Source organism: Bison bison, unplaced genomic scaffold (assembly GCF_000754665.1).
Source record: "Bison bison bison isolate TAMUID 2011002044 unplaced genomic scaffold, Bison_UMD1.0 scf7180017864461, whole genome shotgun sequence".
In the NCBI taxonomy this organism is placed as follows: Eukaryota; Metazoa; Chordata; class Mammalia; order Artiodactyla; family Bovidae; genus Bison; species Bison bison.
In genome coordinates, this window is record NW_011495023.1 from 15,302,110 (window position 1) to 15,324,354 (window position 22,245).

Below are 22,245 nucleotides of genomic sequence, written 5' to 3' on the forward strand. Positions count from 1 at the left end.
TCTATTTCTTTGCATTGATTGCTGAGGAAGGCTTTCTTATCTCTTCTTGCTATTCTTTGGAACTCTGCATTCAGATGTTTATATCTTTCCCTTTCTCCTTTGCCCTTCGCTTTTCCTCTTTTCACAGCTATTTGTAAGTCCTCCCCAGACAGCCATTTTGCTTTTTTGCATTTCTTTTCCATGGGGATGGTCTTGATCCCTGTCTCCTGTACAATGTCACGAACCTCATTCCATAGTTCATCAGGCACTCTATCTATCAGATCTAGGCCCTTAAATCTATTTCTCACTTCCACTGTATAATCATAAGGGATTTGATTTAGGTCATACTTGAATGGTCTAGTGGTTTTCCCCACTTTCTTCGATTTAAGTCTGAATTTGGCAATAAGGAGTTCATGGTCTGAGCCACATTAGCTTTCTCAAAATGGTTCTTTGTGAAAGTGTCAAATTTTACAAATATTGGACAGAAGCTCTTCTACAAAACATAAATAGCCATCATACCCTTGGTTCGAAGAATAATTGAGTGTAAGTGTTTTAATGTAATGTAATGTACTCTGAAAAATATGTAAGTCACGTCACTGAGCCTTGGACCTACCATTTCTACTTTTTAGTAATTTTAGTTTCAGTGCCACTACAATGGTTCCTATTGAACTGAAAGATTACTCAGGAGACACTTGAATTCCAGCCAGCTTTAGACAAGAGTAGCTGCCAGAGAGGCTACTGAAGACCAGCTTGCCAAACTTATGTTCTTTTTCAGGGAAAGGGGGAAGTTTTCAATAGCCAGTTTCTTGACTTCCATTGTTTTCCTATTCTAGTTACCTACTTTCCATTGTAGATAAGTAACAAAAAGAATGCTTTCCAGTTGAGATACTCTGAAGTGAAGAAAATTTCAGGGTAGTAGGCACATTGTCACAAAATTGTGTTACACTGATGAATGAGAAATTATCTGTTTCATTGCACCTTCATTGTGCCTTTGGGAAGATAAAATTGGAGAATCTGTGAAGGTGTGTGTGTGGAGTGGTTGGAGGGGGAGAGTGTGTCAGAAGGGAGGGGAGAAGGGAAGGGGAGAAAGGGAGTGGGGAGAGTGCCAGGTTCAGCAAAGATAGAGCTAATAACTTGAAAGTCGTCATGACAAATTAGGACCTTTAGAAATGGTTATGTGTGTGCCTGGCAGACAGAAACATGTTTTCTATAACACAGGAAACTATATTCAATATCTTGTAATAACCTGTATCAGAAAAGAATCTGAAAAAGAATATATATGCACACACACACACACACACACACATACACACACACACACACACACACACAAACACAAATATATACCCACATATTTGTGCTCAGTCATGTCTGACTCTTTGTGACCCCATGGACTGTAGCCCACCAGGCTCCTCTGTCCATAGGATTTTACAGGCAGGAATACTGAAGTGGATTGCCATTCCCTTCTCCAGGGGATCTTCCTGACCCAGGGATGGAACCCGCATCTCTTGTCTCCTGCATTGGCAGGTGGATTCTTTACCATAGCACCACCTGAGAACCCTATATATATACACATACATATATACATAATATATATAAGTGAATCACTTTACTACACACTTGAAACTAACACAACATTGTAAATCAACTATACTTCAACTTTTTAAAGAATTTTTAAAAATGTATTTTTGATTAACAGAAAGATGAGTTGCATGTAAGGATCTGTTCTGGCTTTTAATTTTCTGAACTGATTGCATGTATGGAACTTAAATTTAGATTGCTAAAGGTTGACCCCTATCTCCATCAATTTTTAGCTTTGTAACCTCGCTCAGGTAACTTCTCTATGCTAAAGTTTTTTCATCAGTGAAAAATGGAGAAAAATTAATGATTAAATTATGTAATATTGGCGAATCCACACAGTGCCTAGTACAGTATAGGCATTCATTCAAGATTAGCAGTTATGTGAATCCCCTGATGGCCCATTGGTTAAGATTCTGCACTGCCATGCAGGGGGCATGGGTTCAATCCCTGATTGGGGAACTAAGATCTCACATGCCCCATGGTGAGGCTAAAAGTTTTTTTTTTTAAATAGCAATTGTTATTATCACTTGTGTACATTGTCTAACCTTAATAAATTGACTGCTTGAATTCACATAATATAGAAGAGTCTCAAAAACATCCTGACATTAGCCTTTATGAGATAGCCCTTAATTTAGAAGGAAGAAAATGAGAGAATCGCCTTTAAACCTTAGAAGACTTGATTTTCCCCATAATGTGGAATTTGCTGACAACTTAAATGCCAATTCTAATTTAGAAAATCAAACTTGTGTAAGAAGTTTTTCTGTGAGGTTGTGCCACATAAATGAAGAGATTCCCAGAAGACATATTCCACATGTATTACCTACAGAAAGAGAAAGAGGAGGAAGCTTAAATAAACACACCAGCAGAATAGCACATTAGCGTCCCTGATCGTGCTTCATTCCTTGTCCTCAGGGCCTTAGCATATGCCATTCCCTCTCCTATATTGCTTTTCCCAGCACCTCCCAAGGCTGACTTGTTTTTTGTTTATCTTTTGGGATATTTCAACTTAAATATCATCTCTTATGATTATCCTATCTTCCCAATTAAAGTGGTATCTTCCCACCATCATTCTCTCATCTCAGCCTGTTCACTGTTTTCTCCCTGTAATTATTTTTCTGGTAATTATTTTAATGGACCTTCTTCACTAGAATGTCAGGCTCCATGATGGGAACAAGGTCATATTCCTAGCATTTAACTTACCGTTACAGCACTTATTGTCCCAAAGTATTAACTACTGAATAAAAGCTTGTGGTGGGTGTTTTGGTGTTTTGTTTTGTTTGGGGACAAACTATAATGTCTTCACCAGTACTTATGAAACGTATACAGAGTTTACAAATTTTCGTGTGCTCCTGAGAAAATTGAAGCTAATATTTTAGCTGGTACTTAGTCATAACAGATTGAACTTGCATAGATTTATTACCATCACCTCTGACACTATTTTCAAGTTTATCCAAATGGCAGGCCAGTCACATCTGAGACTTTCATGACTGAATGGGTTTGAATAGTAACTTTGTGACATTGGCAAACCGAAGTAAACAATATTAATGAAAATGGGCTTCATTTCAATAACTTGTGTCATTTTTGAACTTTGAGTCAAGAACTCTCATTATCAATAGGCAATTTATGGTTTTGTTCCTAAAGAAACCAACAAAGCAGAGGTCAGCAATTCATTTTCTTAGAGACATTCAGATGACTTCACAGGGAAAAAGTTAGTTTTTCTAAAACTATGAAAATAGATGACAATATGAGAAATGAAAGAATCATCTCCCCCAGCCAAGACAAGCATGTGATACAAGACAGAACCCTTTTCGTCTTAGTCTTTGTCCTTGGAAGTCTATCCCATTCTGCTTTTTTTCCCTAAAATTGGCCTGATCAATAAGGAAATGGCTTGTCTGTCTGTGCCATAGAACAGGGGTTCCCAGCTTCCAGTATCTAATGCCTGATGGTCTGAGATGAAGCTGATATAATAATAATAGGAATAAAGTGCGCAGTAAAGGTAATGCACTTGGAAGTGAAAGTGTTAATCGTTCAGTTATGTCTGACTGTTTGCAACTCCATGCATTGTAGCCCACAAGGCTCCTCTGTCCATGGAATTCTGCGGGCAAGAATACTGGAGTGGATAGCCATTCTCTTTTCCAGGGGATCTTCCCGACCCAGGGATCAAACCCAGGTCTCCTGCATTATAGACAGATTCTTTACCACCTGAGCCACCAGGAAAGCCCTTGAATCATCCCCAAACCATCCTGCCCTCAGTCCATAGAGAACTGGCCTTCTGCGAAACCAGTCCCTGGTGCCAAAAAGTACTGCTGCCACAGAAGGTCGGGGGGAAGCAATGGAAGTCCACTGTGCCACTGACTTAGCATTGTCCTATACACGAGTCCTGTACATTTGAAATCTTGAGTGTCTGAGATGGGACGCACTTCGGTCTACAATCGAGGTGACCTCAGGATACTATAAGGAATTTGATTTTGCCCAGGAGCATTGCTTTAGGCTTCATATGAAGATTTCCTACAGGAATAGATGACCCACTTGGGATCCAGGAAGCCATTCCTCAATAGACTAACGACTCTTACCCTTTTGGTTTTAAAAGCGGAAGTACAAGAGCATTCAAGAAAGATGTGAAAATAGACATGGAAATAGACATATGATTGAAACAGTAGAGTGCAGCATGAAAAAAGCCAACTTTATAAATCCAGGAAAATGTGTTAAAGGAAAAAGGCAATGCTTTGTGTGCAAATATTTGACATAAATTGGAAAACAACAGAAATTGAAGAATAAATAGAAGCATCAATTAATCCAATTAACTAACATTTCCTGTAAGTAAAGAATGCACATTTGGAGTAAAGGTCCTGAGGAGATAAGTAAGTGATCCCAGATGAGCTATTGTTAGATATTAGGAGCAGGTTGCATTTTGGAACTGTATGATGAGGAGTGAGAATATTAAGATAAAGAAAAGGAAATCTGAGATGTACCTGCCAGGGCAAATATTACAAAAGTTCAACTAATCGTACTGAAGGAACCCAAGAGATCAGGGGTACAGCTTGTGATGAACCTCATTTGGATTTACGAAAATGACCGCCAGCTCTTCCTGACAGAAGGCAGAATGACCCAGAAAGTCCTTATGGTCCCAAAGGCAAAAGCTTAATTAGATACACCACTTCTAACTGCATAAATCAACACTTCCTAAAGGAAGGAGATTAATTGTAAGGCACACGTTGGGAGGGTGACTTTTGAAAATGCAAGAACTCTGGAGGCTAAACTACGCTACCATTTAATAGTGAGGCTTTTTGGGTGGGCAAATTTCAGGCAGAGATTATTTGTGTCTCTCTTCATTCTATGATGGATACATGTAACTTCTATAATTAAAAATATTTTGAAAGTGTAGGCAATGGCACCCCACTCCAGTATTCTTGCCTGGAAAATCCCATGGACGGGGGAGCCTGGCAGGCTGCAGTCCATGGGGTCGCTAAGAGTCGGACACAACTGAGCGACTTCCCTTTCACTTTTCATTTTCATGCATTGGAGAAGGAAATGGCAACCCACTCCAGTGTTCTTGCCTGGAGAATCCCAGGGATGGGGGAGCCTGGTGGGCTGCTGTCTCTGGGGTCACACAGAGTCGGACATGACTGAAGTGACTTAGCAGCAGCAGCATACTTCACTGATCCAAAGAATGAAAGCCATGAGGACATCAGTTCAAGTCACAGCTCGCATTGTAAAGTGGTCAGAGGTTAATATATTGTGGCAGATATTCAAAAGATCATTGCCAAAACTCAATGCAGAGGGTATTTTACGCTGCTTACTTATTTCAACCTGGTAACAGGTCTCAAAATGACTATGTAATTAAAAGCGTCATCTGATTATAAGCAAAGGATTTTTAAATCTTTGTTCATAGTGGAAGAAGATCACACACAATTGTGTGTGTGTGTGTGTGTTACGCTCTTCCTCTCATTATGGGCTTCTTAATAGGAGAAATTTTGTATCCTCCCTGAGGTGTGACCTGACCGTGTGGGGGGCCTAATGTCCTTTATGGGATATAATTGTGCTTCCTGGTAATTTTCTACTATGCTAGTCCTGCTGTGGGCATTCCCGATGGCTCCATGTTTAAAAAAAAAAAAAAGACCCTGCAATCCAGGAGACACAGCTTCGATCTCTGGGTCAGGAAGATCCCTTGGAGAAGGAAATGGCAACCAACTCCAGTATTCTGGCGTGGGAAATCCCATGGACAGAGGAGCCCGGTAGGCTACAGTCCATATAGTCACAAAAGAGTCAGACACGACTGAGGGACTAAACAATTCCTGCTATAGGAACCCCTCTGAGAAAATTAGGATTACCCTAGCATGTGTGTTGGTGTAGAAAAACTCCTATCACCCCTGTGAATTTTACAAGAACCAAAAAATTGCAATGCATTTTCTGTGTCCCATGCATTTTATATTCACTTGATAAAAATATAAGTAATCTATTAATTTATGTTATGATACCACAGTGAGGGTGCATTTGATCTACAGTGTTTATTCTAGAGCCTCTCCTGTATTTTCTATTTAAGTCATGAAGATTGGTCTTAACCTAGAAATGAAAGGAATAGGGATGGGGAGAAGTGAGAGGGTGGTGGGGTGGAAGGAGGGAGGGGAAAAGTAAGGAAGATTTTCTTAAGAATGCTTTATTTCATTTGCACGAGACTTTACAAAATAATTGCCCCCCCCCAAACAAAACATAGTTTAGAATGCAGTGATAGAATTTTATGTTTACTTTAGGAAACCTGGAAGTGTGTATTTCTTCATAAACTTTCAAAAAAGTATTCCCATTAATACTGGAAATGAATAAGTATGATTCTTTCCCAAGCCTCAGTCACTTTATTTATAAGAAGAGTTTGGACTAAATGGTTCTATAAATATTAACTCCAGCTAATAAATCAACCAAGCTTTTACATTTGTTCCTAATTGCTGTGATAGCAATTTCACATGGTTATTTATCCCAGTGACTTTATTTGGAAGGGTAGTTGCTCAGTTGGAGAAGCGGTTCAAAGCCACTTTGAGCTCCGTTAAATTCATTGCTTAGCGCTGTGGTTACTTTCAAGTCCTATTTCAGTGAGCAAATCTCTCTCTTGCATTTTGTTTAGGAAATGGAGCTATCAAGAGCGGCTTTATATTGAATGGATGAGCATGATTTGATTTCGATTGCCCAACAATATCATATATCATATGTATTATCTATGAATTGTCCTATGGCGTAGGATATACTTTCCGCAGCAGATTAATGGAAGGATATTGTTAAGAGGAAAAGAAAAAGGGAGAGAGTACAGGTTTCATCTTTGAGACGTTTCATCTGAAATAGAAGCATGTCAAACATCCCAGGTGCCTGTTACTATAGAATCAAAAAGCCCTTTCCAGCTGTTTACACTTCAGATGCAAAATGGCAATTTGACAGACTAACCGGGTGATGTGAGCGTCTGCGTAAAAAGGCTACAGACGGAGCATGCCCAGTGCGGTGAGCGCGTCCTCCGCCCTCCCCCTCCAGATCTCTGAAGATAAGCCTTGAACTTTGCACTTGCAAATGTCACTGCATACGTTTTGCACTAGGTTGGTTTTTTTTTTTTTCCCCCCTTAAGGTTCTCTCACAACTAATGTCTTTGAACAATCCAAGAACAGGGAAGATGAGAGGGTCATAAGATGCGTGAAGTTTAGGACGAGTTGATGCCTGTCTTTGGATGCGCTTGAAGTGTTATCTTTAAAGCAATCGAAAGCATCCAAGTGTTTGTTTCCCCTCCCCACTGGGATGGGAAAATAAGAATCTCTTTGGATTGGAGTCCTCCGGGGTAGGAAGTGAAAGCCCCGGAGGCAGAAAGGGACGGAGAAGCGGGGGTTTGCCCAGAGCATGGATGGGAACCGAGCAGGGTTTCTGCGGGGCTCAGCGCGCACTGAGGATCGGTGCCCGCGGCTGCAGCTGCGGACGGGAAAGGCGCTGTCTGGCTGATGAAGGCCACCTGGATCAGGCTTCTGAAACGCGCCAAGGGAGGAAGGCTGAAGAATTCGGATATCTGTGTAAGCTTCAGGGCTTTCGTAGAGGGGAGACGTTATTTTGTCGTTGTTTCTGTCGCTGGTACAAGTGAGGGCTCTCTGGGGCTCCTGTGATTAGTAATATGATGCTGATTGCGAAAGAGGGAGCGGAAGAGAGTCCTCTAATCCTCTAGCTCCCTTTCCTCTGCGGTGGTTTATCTCCCTAGGAGCTCCCCCCGGGCAGGTGTTTTCCCGTAGAAGCCTTTGATGAAATATCCACTTAAAGGGATTGAAAAAGATATGTTGCTTAAAGATTGAGGGAAGCTGGCAGCTGTTGCCTTACAATTTTGTCAGAGGAGGCATTAGGTGAATACAGAGGTACCAAAGGATGCTTAAGATCAAAGAGAGGGTCATCTATGGTAGTGGCGTGTCAGAGAGTTCAAGTTGATAACTCCCTTGACTTTATGTTTGTTGTTGTTGTTGTTTTTTTAGCCTATCTTCTTCCTAATTGTAAATTCTCACTGTAGCTGTGGACTGTTCTTGAAGCTCTCCTTGAAAACGGTGTGTGTGTCCTTCACTGCACTGCACCACAGTCGGTTTAATGATGAGAGAACTTGTTCTGGCTTCCACAAAGGCTCCTAATTGGACCATAAGACTTAGGAAGGAAGGGTATCAATAACTTGAACGGCGTAACTCTCCTAGTAAGTGGTCTGCAAACCAAAGCTGGATGTGTGTAGCTGGTTTGCCACCAAAATGGATTATTTTTATTCCTCTTTTCAGGAATGGACAGCACAATCTAGGAAGCTAACTGCCGTGTCAGTGAGACTTTTCTGTGGCCAGCATCATAGACGGAATCTCTTTTAAAATGTCCATTTTCCTCTCCAGGGTTCGGCAGACTCCTACACCAGCCGTCCATCCGATTCAGATGTTTCTTTGGAGGAAGATCGGGAGGCAGTGCGCAGAGAAGCAGAGCGACAGGCCCAGGCCCAGTTGGAAAAAGCAAAGGTAAAACCCTTCCTTCTCTGCCAAGCTCTTTGTCCATTGTGCTGAGTCCATGATGGGCCACCTGCGGAAATTCCTTCTGAAATGTACATCTGGTCTGTTACCGTGCTTCCTTGATTGGCTGTAAAGAGGTACAGGATGTGGAATGTATTGTCTTCCCTTGGTGGAAGAAGGCAGTGTAATACATGAGTGGTCTTGCCTTTTATGTTGTTTTATAATCCAAGCAACTTGTTTCCATGGGTGGATGGTTTATTTAGATGCAGAAAAATGATCCCTGAATATACAAAGAGGAAAAACTGCTTCTAATAGAAAAAGGATTTACTTTGTTTTGTTTTGTTTTGTTTTTCAGGAAACCATTTCTCTGCTTAGAAAAACAAACTTTCTTCAAGCTGATGTTTATTCTCTTAGACTTGAACAATCTTTCCCCTCATTTTTACTCCTTAGGTGTTTTATAATGGTATTTTTCTTATATTTTAAAAAAAATGGATTGCATTATGCTTTTCAGAAAGAAAGCAAGAAAGGATTTTATTAATTAAAGATGTCCCTCCCTTTGGAGCTCTTTCTTCTCTATCCTGTAATAATTAAGTGGAAGGGGGACTGGAAACCAAATATGAAACATAGAAGTACAGAATTTAGCTGAGACTGTTTCATTTCACACATTGCCATGATTTGGATTCTTTCTCCCCTGCAGTGGTTCAAATAGCAGCTATTTCTAAAGCATAGACTGCTGTTGTTCAAGTTCAAAGGGCCTTGGTGTGTGTGATACTTGGTAATTTTTAAATGAACCTATTTTAACGAGGTCATTGGTTTTCTTTTGAAAAAAATCACTGCTTTGAAAAAAGAGTAAGTGTTGATCTTGCTAAAAAAAAAAAAAAAAAATCCAGGGTAACATTAGAATACTTCTGCTGGCTGCTTCGTCTCCAAGATGAGTAAAATCTCTGTGTGTTGCTATGGGAATCATGGCTTGGAGATGCTGGTTTGAATACATGGACTGCCCTTATGTAATATTCATGACCTCTAGCCCAGCTGCCATAGTAGTTTGCAGAGGAGCTGCCAGGAGACCTTGACTTAAAAAAAAAACAAAAGTACTTCTGGACATCAAAACAGTGTTCTCACCTCAGCGGGCAGGGAAGTCATCTCCAGGTGTGACAGTCTTGACTGCAAAAGGACTCATAAAGGGCAGAAGCAGAAAACTGATAAAGCAAGGTGTGGCCCCGTTGCCACAAACAAATCTGCTCTGCTGAAGTTAACCATTTAAAACATTATGATGTGACAATATGGGTGAGAGTGGTGGACATATGCTAAGTGAAATCAGCTGATCACAGAAGGACAGACGCTTTATGATTCCACTGATAGGAGATATTAAAGTAGTCAAGGAGGAAGGCTCAGAAGGGAGGGGATATGTGTGTGTGTGTGTGTGTGTGTATATATATATAGTTCTGTCTGATTCCCGTTGTTGTACAGAAGAAACCGACACATTGTAAAGCAACTATTCTCCAATTTAAAAAAAAATTTTAATAAAAGAATAATAAAGTAGTCAAACTCCTAGAAGCAGAGGGCAGAATGATGGTTTCCAGGGACTGGAGGAGGAGGAAATGGGGAGATTCCGCAGATAGAAAGTTTCAGTTATATAAGATGAATAAGTCCTAGAGATCTCTTGTACACCATTGTGTCTAGAATATAGTACAGGCAACAGTTCTGCTCTTCACTTAAAAATTATTAAAAGGGTAGGTTTCTTGGTAAATGTTTTACTGCAATAGAAAAATTACCAAGTTGAAATTAATGAATGTACAACCAATGAAGTTAATTGCCCCAAATTTGTCTTGTAGCTAATATATGATGCAATTTAGAATCTTAATTCTGCATTCTATATTTTGCACCAGGGTGCCAAAGGAAAAAAAAATAAATAAAGTCAAGGAAAAAAAACTAAATAACAGTTTGTATTCCAGAAATAAGAGTGTTCTATTTGCACTTGTTTATTCGTGTGATTTTTCACATGCTAAAATTAAACAGTTTCTCCGGCTCATATCCCATCATCATACAATCCAGTGTCTTGTAGGTTTGCTTTTCATCAACCACAAAGTCTTTAGTTATTTGTTGGTGCATTTTTGTCTCTCATTGCTGTTTAAGTCCTGAGTTCAGTGACACAGCTGCATAGAACTTTTTTTTTTTGTCTTAATTGGAAAATAATTGCTTTACAATGTTGTGTTTGTTTCTGCCATAAAACAACTCGAATCAGCCATAAGTATATTCCCACCCTCTTGAGCCTCCCACCCACTGCCCCCATCCCACCTCTTTAGGTCATCACAGAGACGGGTTGGGCTCCCTGTGTTATATGGCAGAACTTTTTAGTATCTTTCAACCCAGCATGGATCATAATGTTTTCTTTCATCAAGCCAGATTTGTGTTACTTGTCATACAGACTAAAACATTTATAGTTACAAGAGAAGTAGAAGATGAAAGAAAATGAAAAGAATTTAAAACAAAAGCAAAATAATTGAAGGGCTATATCCTATGTTTAATGAAAACAACTTACATTCATTTTTATTCTTTAAAATTAGGCCAATTATCTTAAACCTCTGGATTCAAATATATAAGTTACACTAAAGTGAATGAGAATTTGAATATGTTCTGAAAGAAGAAACAAAGAGTAGGATTTAAGTGTACTTCTGGTTAAAATCATGGTTTGGTAGGTCTGATTTCTTAAATCTGATCTTTTTGAAGAAGGTATACAAAAAAAAGGATCACACATGGGTCATTCATTGGGCTGTTTTTAATCTATTTTCCTCTTCCAATATATCATCATGACTTTGCGGGATCTATTTCAAAATGAAACCTTAAAGTTCAAAAATACATGAAATCATTGTTTACTTTTAAGATAGTTTTAAGCACTTTTTCCAAGCATTTTGAAAGACGCAAATGTTTTTTACATTTATTTTGTGCCTATTATAACATCCTTCAAGTAGAAAGCCTTTGTATCTTGGTGCTTTTAACTCACCTACCCTGCAGATCACTTGCCATAAGTGTGTGCAGTATCAAAAACACTGATCTTTCAACCAGAAACAATCATGGAATCATAATAAAGACAAATGAACTAAAAACAAAAATCCTGTGCAAGTGCCTGAAATAAACCTCAGTGGTGTTTTCAGACCCTGGCACTCTGTAAATATGAAATATATTATCCATTAATTGCCTTAAGAATACGCCTATGAAATAAGGTGATTGACAAGGAATGAAACTAGAGAAAATAGCTTTTGAAATTAACTGACCTACATAGGATTATATAACCTGGCCCTCTGTGCTTTGCATAAACCCCAGTACTTTTCACTACTTCTTTGTTACAGCTTCTCTTAAACTAGTAAACTCTACAGTGAACAGATTCAATATTTATTTTGAGGCAAATAATTCACATGACCTTGTTCTTTAACTTGATGTTTTCTGATCCCACATGCACATTTCGATCTTGTTCAGGTTCTCTGTACTTTGAAGAGCCTGCCCTATTAAATCTGGTGCTCTTTGATATTGCCTTAAAGGCAAATAATATAGGAGCTTAATTTATTCCCACATTGATCTTCTTAGTAGAACAGCTTTACTGAGATATAATTCACTCATTTAAAGTGTAACGTTTTGGAGACTTCACTGGTGGTCCAGTGATTGACTTCACCTTTCAGAGCAGAGGGTACAGGTTCGATCCCTGGCAAAAAGCTAAGACCCCACATGCCTTGTGGCCAAAACAGAAGCAATATTGTAGCCAAGTCAGTAGAGACTTTAAAAATGGTCCACACCAAAAAAAAAATCTTTAAAATAGTAAATAAAAAATAAAATGTACAATTCCATGGATTTTAGAATATTTAGTGTTGCAACCATTACTGTAGTCAACTTTAGAACATTTTCCTTATCCCCCTAAGAAATCTCATGTTGTAAATTAGCAGTCACGTGCTCTTCTTCCCACCCACCTCAGCCCTAGGCAACCACTATTCAGTTTCCTGTCTCTATAGATTTGTTGGTTCTGGTTACTGCATATAAATGAAATCATGCAATAGGAGATCTGTCGTGATTGGCTACTTTCATTTAAGTAACATTTTCAGCATTTATTCCTGTTTTCGCATGTATCAGCACTCCATTCCTTTTCCTTGACAAGTAATATTCCATTGTATGCATTTATCACATTTTATTTACTCGTTTATCAGTTGGTGGACATTTGGGTTGTTTCCATCTTTAAGCAAGAACTGGAAAAGGTCAGTTTTCATTCCAATCCCAAAGAAAGGCAATGCCAAAAAATGCTCAACTATCACACAATTGTACTCATCTCACACACTAGTAGAGTAATGCTCAAAATTCTCCAAGCCAGGCTTCAGCAATATGTGAACCGTGAACTTCCAGATGTTCAAGCTGGTTTTAGAAAAGACAGAGGAACCAGAGATCAAATTGCCAACATCTGCTGAATCATAGAAAAAGCAAGAGAGTTCCAGAAAAACATCTATTTCTGCTTTATTGACTATGCCAAAGCTTTTGACTGTGTGGATCACAATAAACTGTGGAAAATTGTGAAAGAGATGGGAATACCAGACCACCTGACCTGCCTCTTGAGAAATCTGTATTCAGGTCAGGAAGCAACAGTTAGAACTAGACATGGAACAACAGACTGGTTCCAAATAGGAAAAGGAGTATGTCAAGGCTGTATATTATTACCCTGCTTATTTAACTTATATGCAGAGTACATCATGAGAAACGCTGGGCTGGATGAAGCACAAGCTGAAATCAAGATTGCTGGGAGAAATATCAATAACTTCAGATACGCAGATGACACCATCCTTATGGCAGAAAATGAAGAGGAACTAAAGAGATTCTTGATGAAAGTGAAAGAGGAGAGTGAAAAAGTTGGCTTAAGCTCAACATTCAGAAAACAAAGATCATGGCATCCAGTCCTATCACTTCATGGGAAATAGATGGGGAAACAGTGGAAACAGTGGCTGACTTCATTTTGGGGGGCTCCAAAATCACTGCAGATGGTGACTGCAGCCATGAGATTAGTTATGACCAACAGCATATTAAAAAGCAGCGACATTACTTTGTCAACAAAGGTCCGTCTAGTCAAGGCTATGGTTTTTCCAGTAGTCATGTATGGATGTGAGAGTTGGACTATAAAAAAGGCTGAGCGCCGAAGAATTGATGCTTTTGAACTGTGGTGTTGGAAAAGACTCTTGAGAGTCGCTTGGACTGCAAGGAGATCCAACCAGCCCATCCTAAAGGAGATCAGTCCTGAGTGTTCATTGGAAGGACTAATGTTCAAGCTGAAGCTCCAATACTTTGGCCACCTGATGTGAAGAACTGACTCATTGGAAAAGACCCTGATGCTGGGAAAGATTGAAGGTGGGAAGAGAAGGGGACGACATAGGATGAGATGGTTGGATAGCATCACTGACTCAGTGGACATGAGTTTAATTAAACTGGGAGTTGGTGATGGACAGGGAGGCCTGGCATTCTGCAGTCCATGGGGTCGCAAAGAGTCGGACATGACTGAGTGACTGAACTGAACTGAATAACGCCATTATGAACATTCATGTAAAAATTTTGCATGGACATTGCTGGGTTCTAAAATCATCATTTTTTTATTGAAAGTTTTTTTTTTCCTTTTCCTTTTCACTTCCCTCAAAATGATCTTTCCTCTGTGCAGAATTCTGAGTTGAGAAATCTGAATGTGGACGGCACTGAGGCAGAAATGAAATAGGTTTGGTGTGGCATGCTTAGATAAATGAATTAATGTGAAATTTTAAGTCAGTTGTTCTCTTACCAGTAAATATCTATTGTATTGAAGTGTATTAGTTACAGTTGATGGGTAGAGGAGGCATTGAAAGGCCAGAACCATAAGGAAAAAACAGATAAGCAAAATATCTCTGCAGAAGGCTTCTAATATTTGTTCAGGGAGAAAAGTTGTGGCCTTAAACCACGCTAGTCAGAAGCAGAGAAGTATTTTGGTCTCCAGACAGACTGCCCCCAGCTGGCAGGAACAGAAAATTCTTCTTGGGGCTGGTGATGGCTTTAAACTATACCTTCCAATATGGATAGATGCAGTTTAGGTTGTAAAGTAGAAACTGGGGAGTGGACAAGAAGGAAAACTTGATAAGCAATGTGAAGAGTGGCCAACATTAGGAAAGAAAACATGGAACCTTCTAGAGGAAGGATTAGTTTTCTGAGATCTTGCCAACTTGAAGATGTCTTTGTCGTAGTCTCCTATTTAATTACTGCTTTGGCTGGGTATAATATTCATATATGAAAAGCATTTTCCCCCAGAATTTTCAAGACATTGTTTTGTTTTCCTCTGGCATCCAGCACGGCTGTTGTGATTGCCAGTGCCATTCTGTCTCTGAGTGTGATTTCTACATGATTTTCTCTTATACTTTGAGAGCTGTTTGAAATTTGGCCTTGATGTGAAGCTTGTTATTTCTGGTGAGCAGCATTTCATATGAATATTCATTGTGAAGGGCCAGTCTCTTCACTTCTGAAAAGTGTGTTATTTGTTTATTTGTTTTTGATCATTTCTTTCTCTGCTTTCCTTTTTCTGGTTCTCTCGTTTGTCAGATGTCTGGTTTGGGTTTTCTTCCCTACTCATTTTTTTTCTTACTATCCTTTTTGTCTTTTTGTTCTGAGTTTTTCTCCACCTTTAACATACTTACTGAATTTTTTGTTTTTCAAAATTTCTAATTCCCAACAGCTTTCCTGTCATTTCCCCTTTTATAGCTTCTTGTCCTCCTTATTCCATGGCTATAATATTTTCTCTTATATCTCTTAAGATTTCTTTTAGGTTTTATGTAATGTGTTTTTTTAAACTTTTAATTGGATTTTATTTATGTATCTGGAGATTTTCTTCAAAAGTTTGATTTTGGATTTCCATTCATAGTTAAGGGTTTCCCAGGTGGCACATCGGTAAAGAATCCTGCCTGCCAATGCAGGAGACACAAGAGACGCAGGTGTGATCCCTGGGTTGAGAAGATCCTTGGAGGAGGAAATGGTAATCTGCTCCAGTATTCTCGCCTGGAAAATTCCATGGGCAGAGGAGCCTGCAGTCCATGGGGTCATAGGCTGCAGTCCATGGGGTCGTAAAGAGTCAAACACGACTGAGCAACTGAGTACGCAAAGCACATTCATAGTTAAGAGCAAGATATAAAGCTGAGTGGAAGCTTTCAGACTGATGGTAAAGCTTCTTGACTGCTAGTTTTTTATAGGGTAGTGGTGGGAGGGAGTTTCTCTTCATCTGGTCAGTGTGCCCAGAGGAGTCCCTGGTCTCTTTACTTTAATTCTCCCTCTTTCTACTTTGCTAGTTGCCACTGCCTCTTGTTTTCTATATTCTAAGGTTTTGTCTACTTCCATCTCATTTGCTGTCCTAAAGCTATGGGTTTAGACTTTTTTCACACACAGGAAAAAAAAATAGTTTCAGGAGGAAGCATTTGTTCAATTCACCAGGTTTTTAATCTTAGTATTTATCAATAAGCATACTATAACAGAAGAAAAATGTTTTTCATATTACCTTAGTTTGTAAATGCCTTAGACAGTGGGAGAATCCTATCCAGTTGGAAATATCTCCTACCTGGCCTTTTCAGAAGAATGAATCAACAGGAATGTGTTCATTCACCTTCAACCCGAAGATGAATTTTTATTTTAAAAAACATTAGACATGTTTCTAAAAATGTATCTTAGTGAGAAAAGCATGTGGGAGGTAGGAGAGATGTGTGTATGCCTAATCACATAGTTTCTTAAACCTATAAGATATTGGACACAGAAGTGTGTTCAATAGGGGCAAACCCACTATTGGACAGAATTCAAAGAACATGTGGCAGGTATTAGAGTAGATGGCTCCACATAGGGGGAAAAAACGCATTTAATTGGTACAAAATAAAATCCAGCAGAGAGGTCTCATCATCAAAAACATAAAGTATGGGAGACATTCTTTGGAAAATATTTTAGACTAGATTATTTTCCCACTGCTCACTTTAGTACTGTCTCTTAATTTTTGCGTTGAAAAACCGTCAGCCCTCTTTTACTCATAGCAATTACCTTCCAAATTGTGCTAGAAAATTGGCAAAATATGTCTAATTTCCAACATTGTGAGTTAGTTTGTTGTTCAAATATAAATTAGGTTAGGCTGTAAGAAAGAAAAAGTGTGTGAAAGCCCCATGGACCTGATAGGCTTCTGTGTAGCTCCTAAATATGAGTAGGTAGGTACGATCATATACGTTGGTGCTGTAATTCCACTCATCTCAAATGTTAGTTGACAATAACAGTAATAACGCAGTAATAATGGCACTTACTGAGTGATTACTGTTCATTGTAAACAATTTGAAAGCTAGAAAAGGAAAAAGGAAAGCTCTTCATCCTAGAGCATTTTTAAATCCTCTAGAGCAGTTATCTAGATACAAGTAAATCCTTGATGCTGGGTAAGGTTGAAGGCAGGAGGAGAAGGGGACAACAGAGGATGAGGTGATTGGATGGCACCACTGACTCAATGGACATGAGTATGAGCAGGCTTCAGGAATTGGTGATGGACAGGGAAGCCTGGCATGCTGCAGTCCATGGGGTCGCGAAGAGTCGGACACGACTGAGTGACTGAACAGAGCAGTTAACGATCATGTAACACAGACAGTATCAATTTCTTTACTGTCTTTTACATCAGGACAAACTACTCTCCATTCAGTGGCTTAGGTCACAATGATCTTCTGTGCATTACTGGCCTGCTGACAGGTGAGCTGGTGACCGGCTGATCTGGGATGGCCTCTTGCCTGTGTCTGTAGGTTGGCAGCTGTCAGGTTGGGCTGCTCCTCCTCCTCTGGGTGATCTCCCATCGCCAGCAGGCTGGCTGGCTCCTCCTCCCAGTGTTCTCAGGGTTACAAGCACAGAAAGAGAGAACAGCTCCCAGAGGGCAATATTCGAGTCTCTTCTTGTTTCCTGTGTGCTAATACCCTCTGGCTCAAACTCTCAGCCTGTAGTGGGTGTGGGAGGGAATGCCCAGGGCCATGGATTCTGGCGGGTAATTGTTAAAGCCAATTTCAGCAAACTGTCTGCCGCACTCTTCTTTTTTTCTCCCTTCCCTCTGGAAGAACAAATGTCTCCCTACCTTTTGACAACCCTGACTTCCTCCCATCCGCATCTCTCCCTTCCTGTTAGTGCCAACCTGAATTATACCAGCATTAGCTCTCACTTCCTCTTCTGTCATTTCTTCCCCACTTCCTTGAAACCAATTTCTGTCTCTCTTTATTGATGCTCTCTAGCGATGTTCACTGACCTCTTATTAACTGGTCCCTGGACTTCTTTGTAAGCCTTGCCTTTTTTTTTTTTTTTTTTTTTTTTTTCATCTCTACTAAGTCTATTTGAAATGATAGGTCCTGGTTACAACACAAGCCTATTTCTATTACCTCTCTTCCTTTTCAGTCTCTTTCACTGTTTCCCTCCACTGAAGTCTGGAAGTTTGTTCCACCAAATGCAACAACCTTGACCTTCTGACTTTTTAAAAATTCATTTTTTATTTGAAGTGTAATTGACTTACAATGTTAAGTTCCGCTGTACAGTAAAGTGACTCAGTTATACATAGATATATATTATATAGCTATATATATACACACATTCTTTTTCATATTCTTTTCCATTATGGTTTAGCACAGTATATTGAATATAGTTCACTATGCTATACAGTAGAACTTTATTGTTTATCCAGTCTATATGTAATAGTTTGCATATGCTAACTCCAAACTCTCACTCCTACCCTCTCCCACCCCCACCTTGGCAACCACCAGTTTATTCCCTATGGCCCTGATTTTGTTTCTGTTTCATAAATAGGTTCATTTGTGTTGTAGTTTAGATTCCACATATAAGTGATATCGTACAGTATTTGTCATTCTCTTTCTAACTTATTCACTTAGTATGATTATCTCTAGTTTCATCTTTGTTGCTGCAAATGGCATTACTTCATTTTTTTAATAGCTGAGTAGAATTCCATTGACCTACTGGCTTTTATCTTTGGAGGCATGACTTTGGTTTTCAAACCAGTGAATTCCTGAGGAGCCACAGCAGAGGCAAAGGGCTACCTAGCAGCGTGTGCTCTGGTGCATTCCTCCTGGATTCAGCTGAAGCAGCTCTGTTATTAATTGTTTTTTTGACATATTGGGACTTCTGTGTAATTTCTTCTTTCAGTATAGAATTTCACCTCTGTAACAAGCTTTACATCACTTCTGTCTTTCCTTTTACCATCTCATCCTTTACAATGGTTCATCATCACTTTCATTCTTTAATTCTGTACCTCTGCCCCTGACCTCTGTCCCTAGTGTTAGTATCTCACATCTCCCTTTTTTGGGATCTCTATCAATTCAGCTATTTAAAATTAAGCTACCCAATTTTTTCTTTCAAACCTTTTCTTTTCTGCATTTTTAAAAATTTCTGTCAGTGTTCATGTCATCCTCCCAAACCCACAGACTTAGTTCAGGCGTCACCAGGGTTTTTTTCTGTAAAGGGTCAGATAGGAGATATTTTAGTTGCTGTGGGTCATGTGGTCTCTCACAATTACTCAACTCAAGGAAACCTGGGTTTGGATTCCAACTCTGCATAGACTGCTTGACCTTTTGATAAGTTATATGTGATGCTCTTGGTTTCAGTGATAACTGCATGAGCTGGTGCCTGTCCCGTGCAGAGTTCCCAGGCAGGGGACTGGGATGGGCACAGGCAGCTCCTCCTCCTGCCTTCAATGTCAGTGTCTAATAGGGTATCTGTATTAGAAGTGATGCAACTCCTCATTTCATTCCCCTTTCAGTTGTGCAAGGTCACCATATGCCATTGTATATGGATGTTACCAAACTCAGATTTGGCTGCTTATCACTCAAGAATCCACTAAGAGACAAGTGTTGGGTTAAAGGAAAGATAGCTTTACTGAGGAAGCTGGCAATCCTGAGAAGAAAGTGGACTCACATCTTAAAAAACCAACTCTTCCTTGCTGATCAGGAGGCAGGGGCTTTTAAAGGAGAGTTTCAGGGCTGCGCATAAGCAGAGGAAGGGAGCTACATGCAGAACCGCAGAGTCAGCTCTGACAGTCATCTTGAAATTGGTCATATAGTGGTCTGATCAGTGTCATCTTGATTGTTCTAAGTAAAGTTAATCTTCAGTTCCGGAGTGGTTCTGTTCCCATTTCCTTGAGGTCAGTTCTCAGAATTATGCAAGACGGAGTATTTCATATCAGGGCTGTAGTCTGGTCATCATGTAGTTAACTTCTTCCGCCTGGTGGGCGTTTCATTCTCTGCCAAACAGCTCAAAGGACATGGCTCAGAATATTATCCATAGCTCCTGACAATAAAGGTCCTTGTCTTTGTTTAATGATGAAACTATTTATTATTTTGTCTTTTTGACCATTTCCTTTTGTATCTACATTTTCTCATGTCTCTCATTAGTCTCAAGTTTTTCTACAGACAAGAGGCAGGCGGAGGACATGGGGTAGAGAATCTGTCCTGGAAAGCCCTGTAGGGCCCTGCTCTGTTACTTGGTCGCTACCATATTGGAGTTGTTCCTGGCTTGGTAGTGGGTCCTGGGTAACACATCTGTACTGGCTGCTGTCCCGTGTAACATTTGCACTATCACATGATCTTCACAGCTCATTGATGAGGTCCAATTGTGCCCCTGTCCATCCCCAGGACTGAGGTGGTGTCCTGTCCCCAGCACTAGACTGTAAGCCTCTTGAAAGTAAAGGCAGAGGCTCTATGTTTCTTAAAGGGGCTTCCCTGGTGGCTCAGATGGTAAAGAATCTGCCTGCAATGTGGGAGACCAGACTTCAGTCCCTGGGTCAGGAAGATCCTCTGGAGAAGGGAATGGCTACCCACTCCAGTATTCTTGCCTGGAGAATTCCATGGGCGGAGAAGCCTGGCAGGTTTCAGTCCATGGGTCACAAAGAATTGGACACAACTGAGTGGCTTGGGCTTCCCTGATGCCTCAGTGGTAAAGAATCCATCTGCCAGTGCAGGATATGCAGGTTTGATCCCTGGGTCAGGAAGATCCCCTGGGAAAAGAAATAGCAACCCTCTCCAGTATTCTTGCCGGGAAAATCCCATGGGCAGAGGAGCCTGACGGGCTACAGTCTTTGGGGTCACAAAAGGTCAGACATGACTGAGCAACTAAACACGTGTTCATGCTGTGTAAGGACACTGTAAGGACAAGCTTCTTCATCTCATGGTTGTAGACTCCTGCCTCTGTTATCAAGAGCAAGTTAACAAACGATGCTCTCTTGTTCTTCTCATGGGCTCTTTCCTGAGTAACACTTGAGTATTTTAGGAATAAAATTACACGCCGTTCCTTCTTTCTTTATGGTTATATTTATCTTGGCAGTCTACCCAGGAGTGAGTTTTAAGTTTCTTATGGATAAGAGTTACATGTTTAAAAGAGAACCTGATACTCGAATTCAACACTCTCTTCCAGTGGATTTATGGTTTTTATTAATGGAAGTTCTAGGAATCTGAGGTTTGCCCACATTCAAACTGCATTCTGGTGTAAGAACCCTTATAAAGACTGTTAACATAATACAGACTTCTGGCAGTTTCAAAACCATAAATGGATTGGGAAAGGATTATTATAAACTTTGCTGCTCAAGTGTTCTTTTTTGTCAAGAGCTGTAACTGAACATCTTTGTGATATCTTTATAAACATAGCTATAAATACATGATTCTTCTCTTTTTCTCTCTATCATATATGAACGGGGAATAACACAAAGACCTTTAAGCACTTAAAATAGACAACGTCTCTCTGCTCTTGAGCTTTTGCCCTACCAAGAGCCAAGTGAAAGATGTTGCAAACTGTGAAAGAGCAGAATTTGTTCAATTAGGAAACATTTGATGGGTGGTTTTGTGCTTTTGAGCTAGGAGCTAGAAGAAGGGATATCAGAGATCTGTTCGATGTGGTTTCTCCCTCAAGAAACTCATGGGCTGATTAATGACGATGCCAAACATGCATGTCACTGTGAGAGCTTCCCAGGTGGCTCCGTGGTAAAGGTCGCACCTGCCAAGCAGGAGACACAGGTTCAATCCTGGGTCAGGAAGATCCCCTGGAAAAGGAAATGGCAACCCACTTCAGTATTCTGGCCTGGAAAATCCCATGGACAGAGCAGCCTGGTGGGCTATAGTCCCTGGGGTTGCAAAGAGTCATAGCTGAGCAAATAACAGCAGCAACAGTGAGCCAGACCCTGCAGGGATGGGGAGCAGGTGGATGGAAATAAGGCTGGGGTGGAGAAGGGCTGGAGACCAGAAATAGGGCTTACTGGGGCCCCCACAGTGCAGTGCATGTCTCTTCAGGGATAGACCTTTGCTAGCCAGTGATGTGCTTTTTCTAAGGTTATCAAGATTGACTGTCGAAGATCTCGACAAAGGCCGTTATTTGGCTTAATTTTGCTTAAATACCATCTAATTCCAATTTACCTTGAACGATCAACGCACTGAAGTGTTTTTCTTTTTAATTTTGTTTACCATTTTGAAGTGTATGTACTGCTCAGCCATGTTGGCCATATTCACGTCATGTAGTATCTCTAGAACTGTCACGTCTTACACACCTGAAACTCTCTACCTGTTGACCAACACCTCTTTCTACCTCCCTACCGCCCCTGGCAACCAAACTACCTTTCTTTTTTTTTCTAATCTAATTTGGCTGCTCCAGGTCTTAGTTGTGGCTT

At 40.2% G+C, this 22,245-nt stretch overlaps 1 protein-coding gene across 5 annotated transcripts in view; it reads left to right on the forward strand.

Annotated features, from left to right (window-relative positions):
• Positions 1-22,245, forward strand: part of CACNB2 (calcium channel, voltage-dependent, beta 2 subunit) — a 432,395-nt gene that overhangs the window by 291,493 nt on the left and 118,657 nt on the right. For 4 of the 5 annotated variants that reach the window (XM_010859991.1, XM_010859994.1, XM_010859992.1 and 1 more), the window contains one exon: positions 8,439-8,558. In XM_010859991.1, the coding sequence (XP_010858293.1) occupies positions 8,439-8,558 (120 nt within the window). Of the gene's footprint in view, positions 1-7,491; positions 7,599-8,438; positions 8,559-22,245 lie in introns of those variants that run through there. The other variant, XM_010859993.1, reaches the window with a different exon arrangement.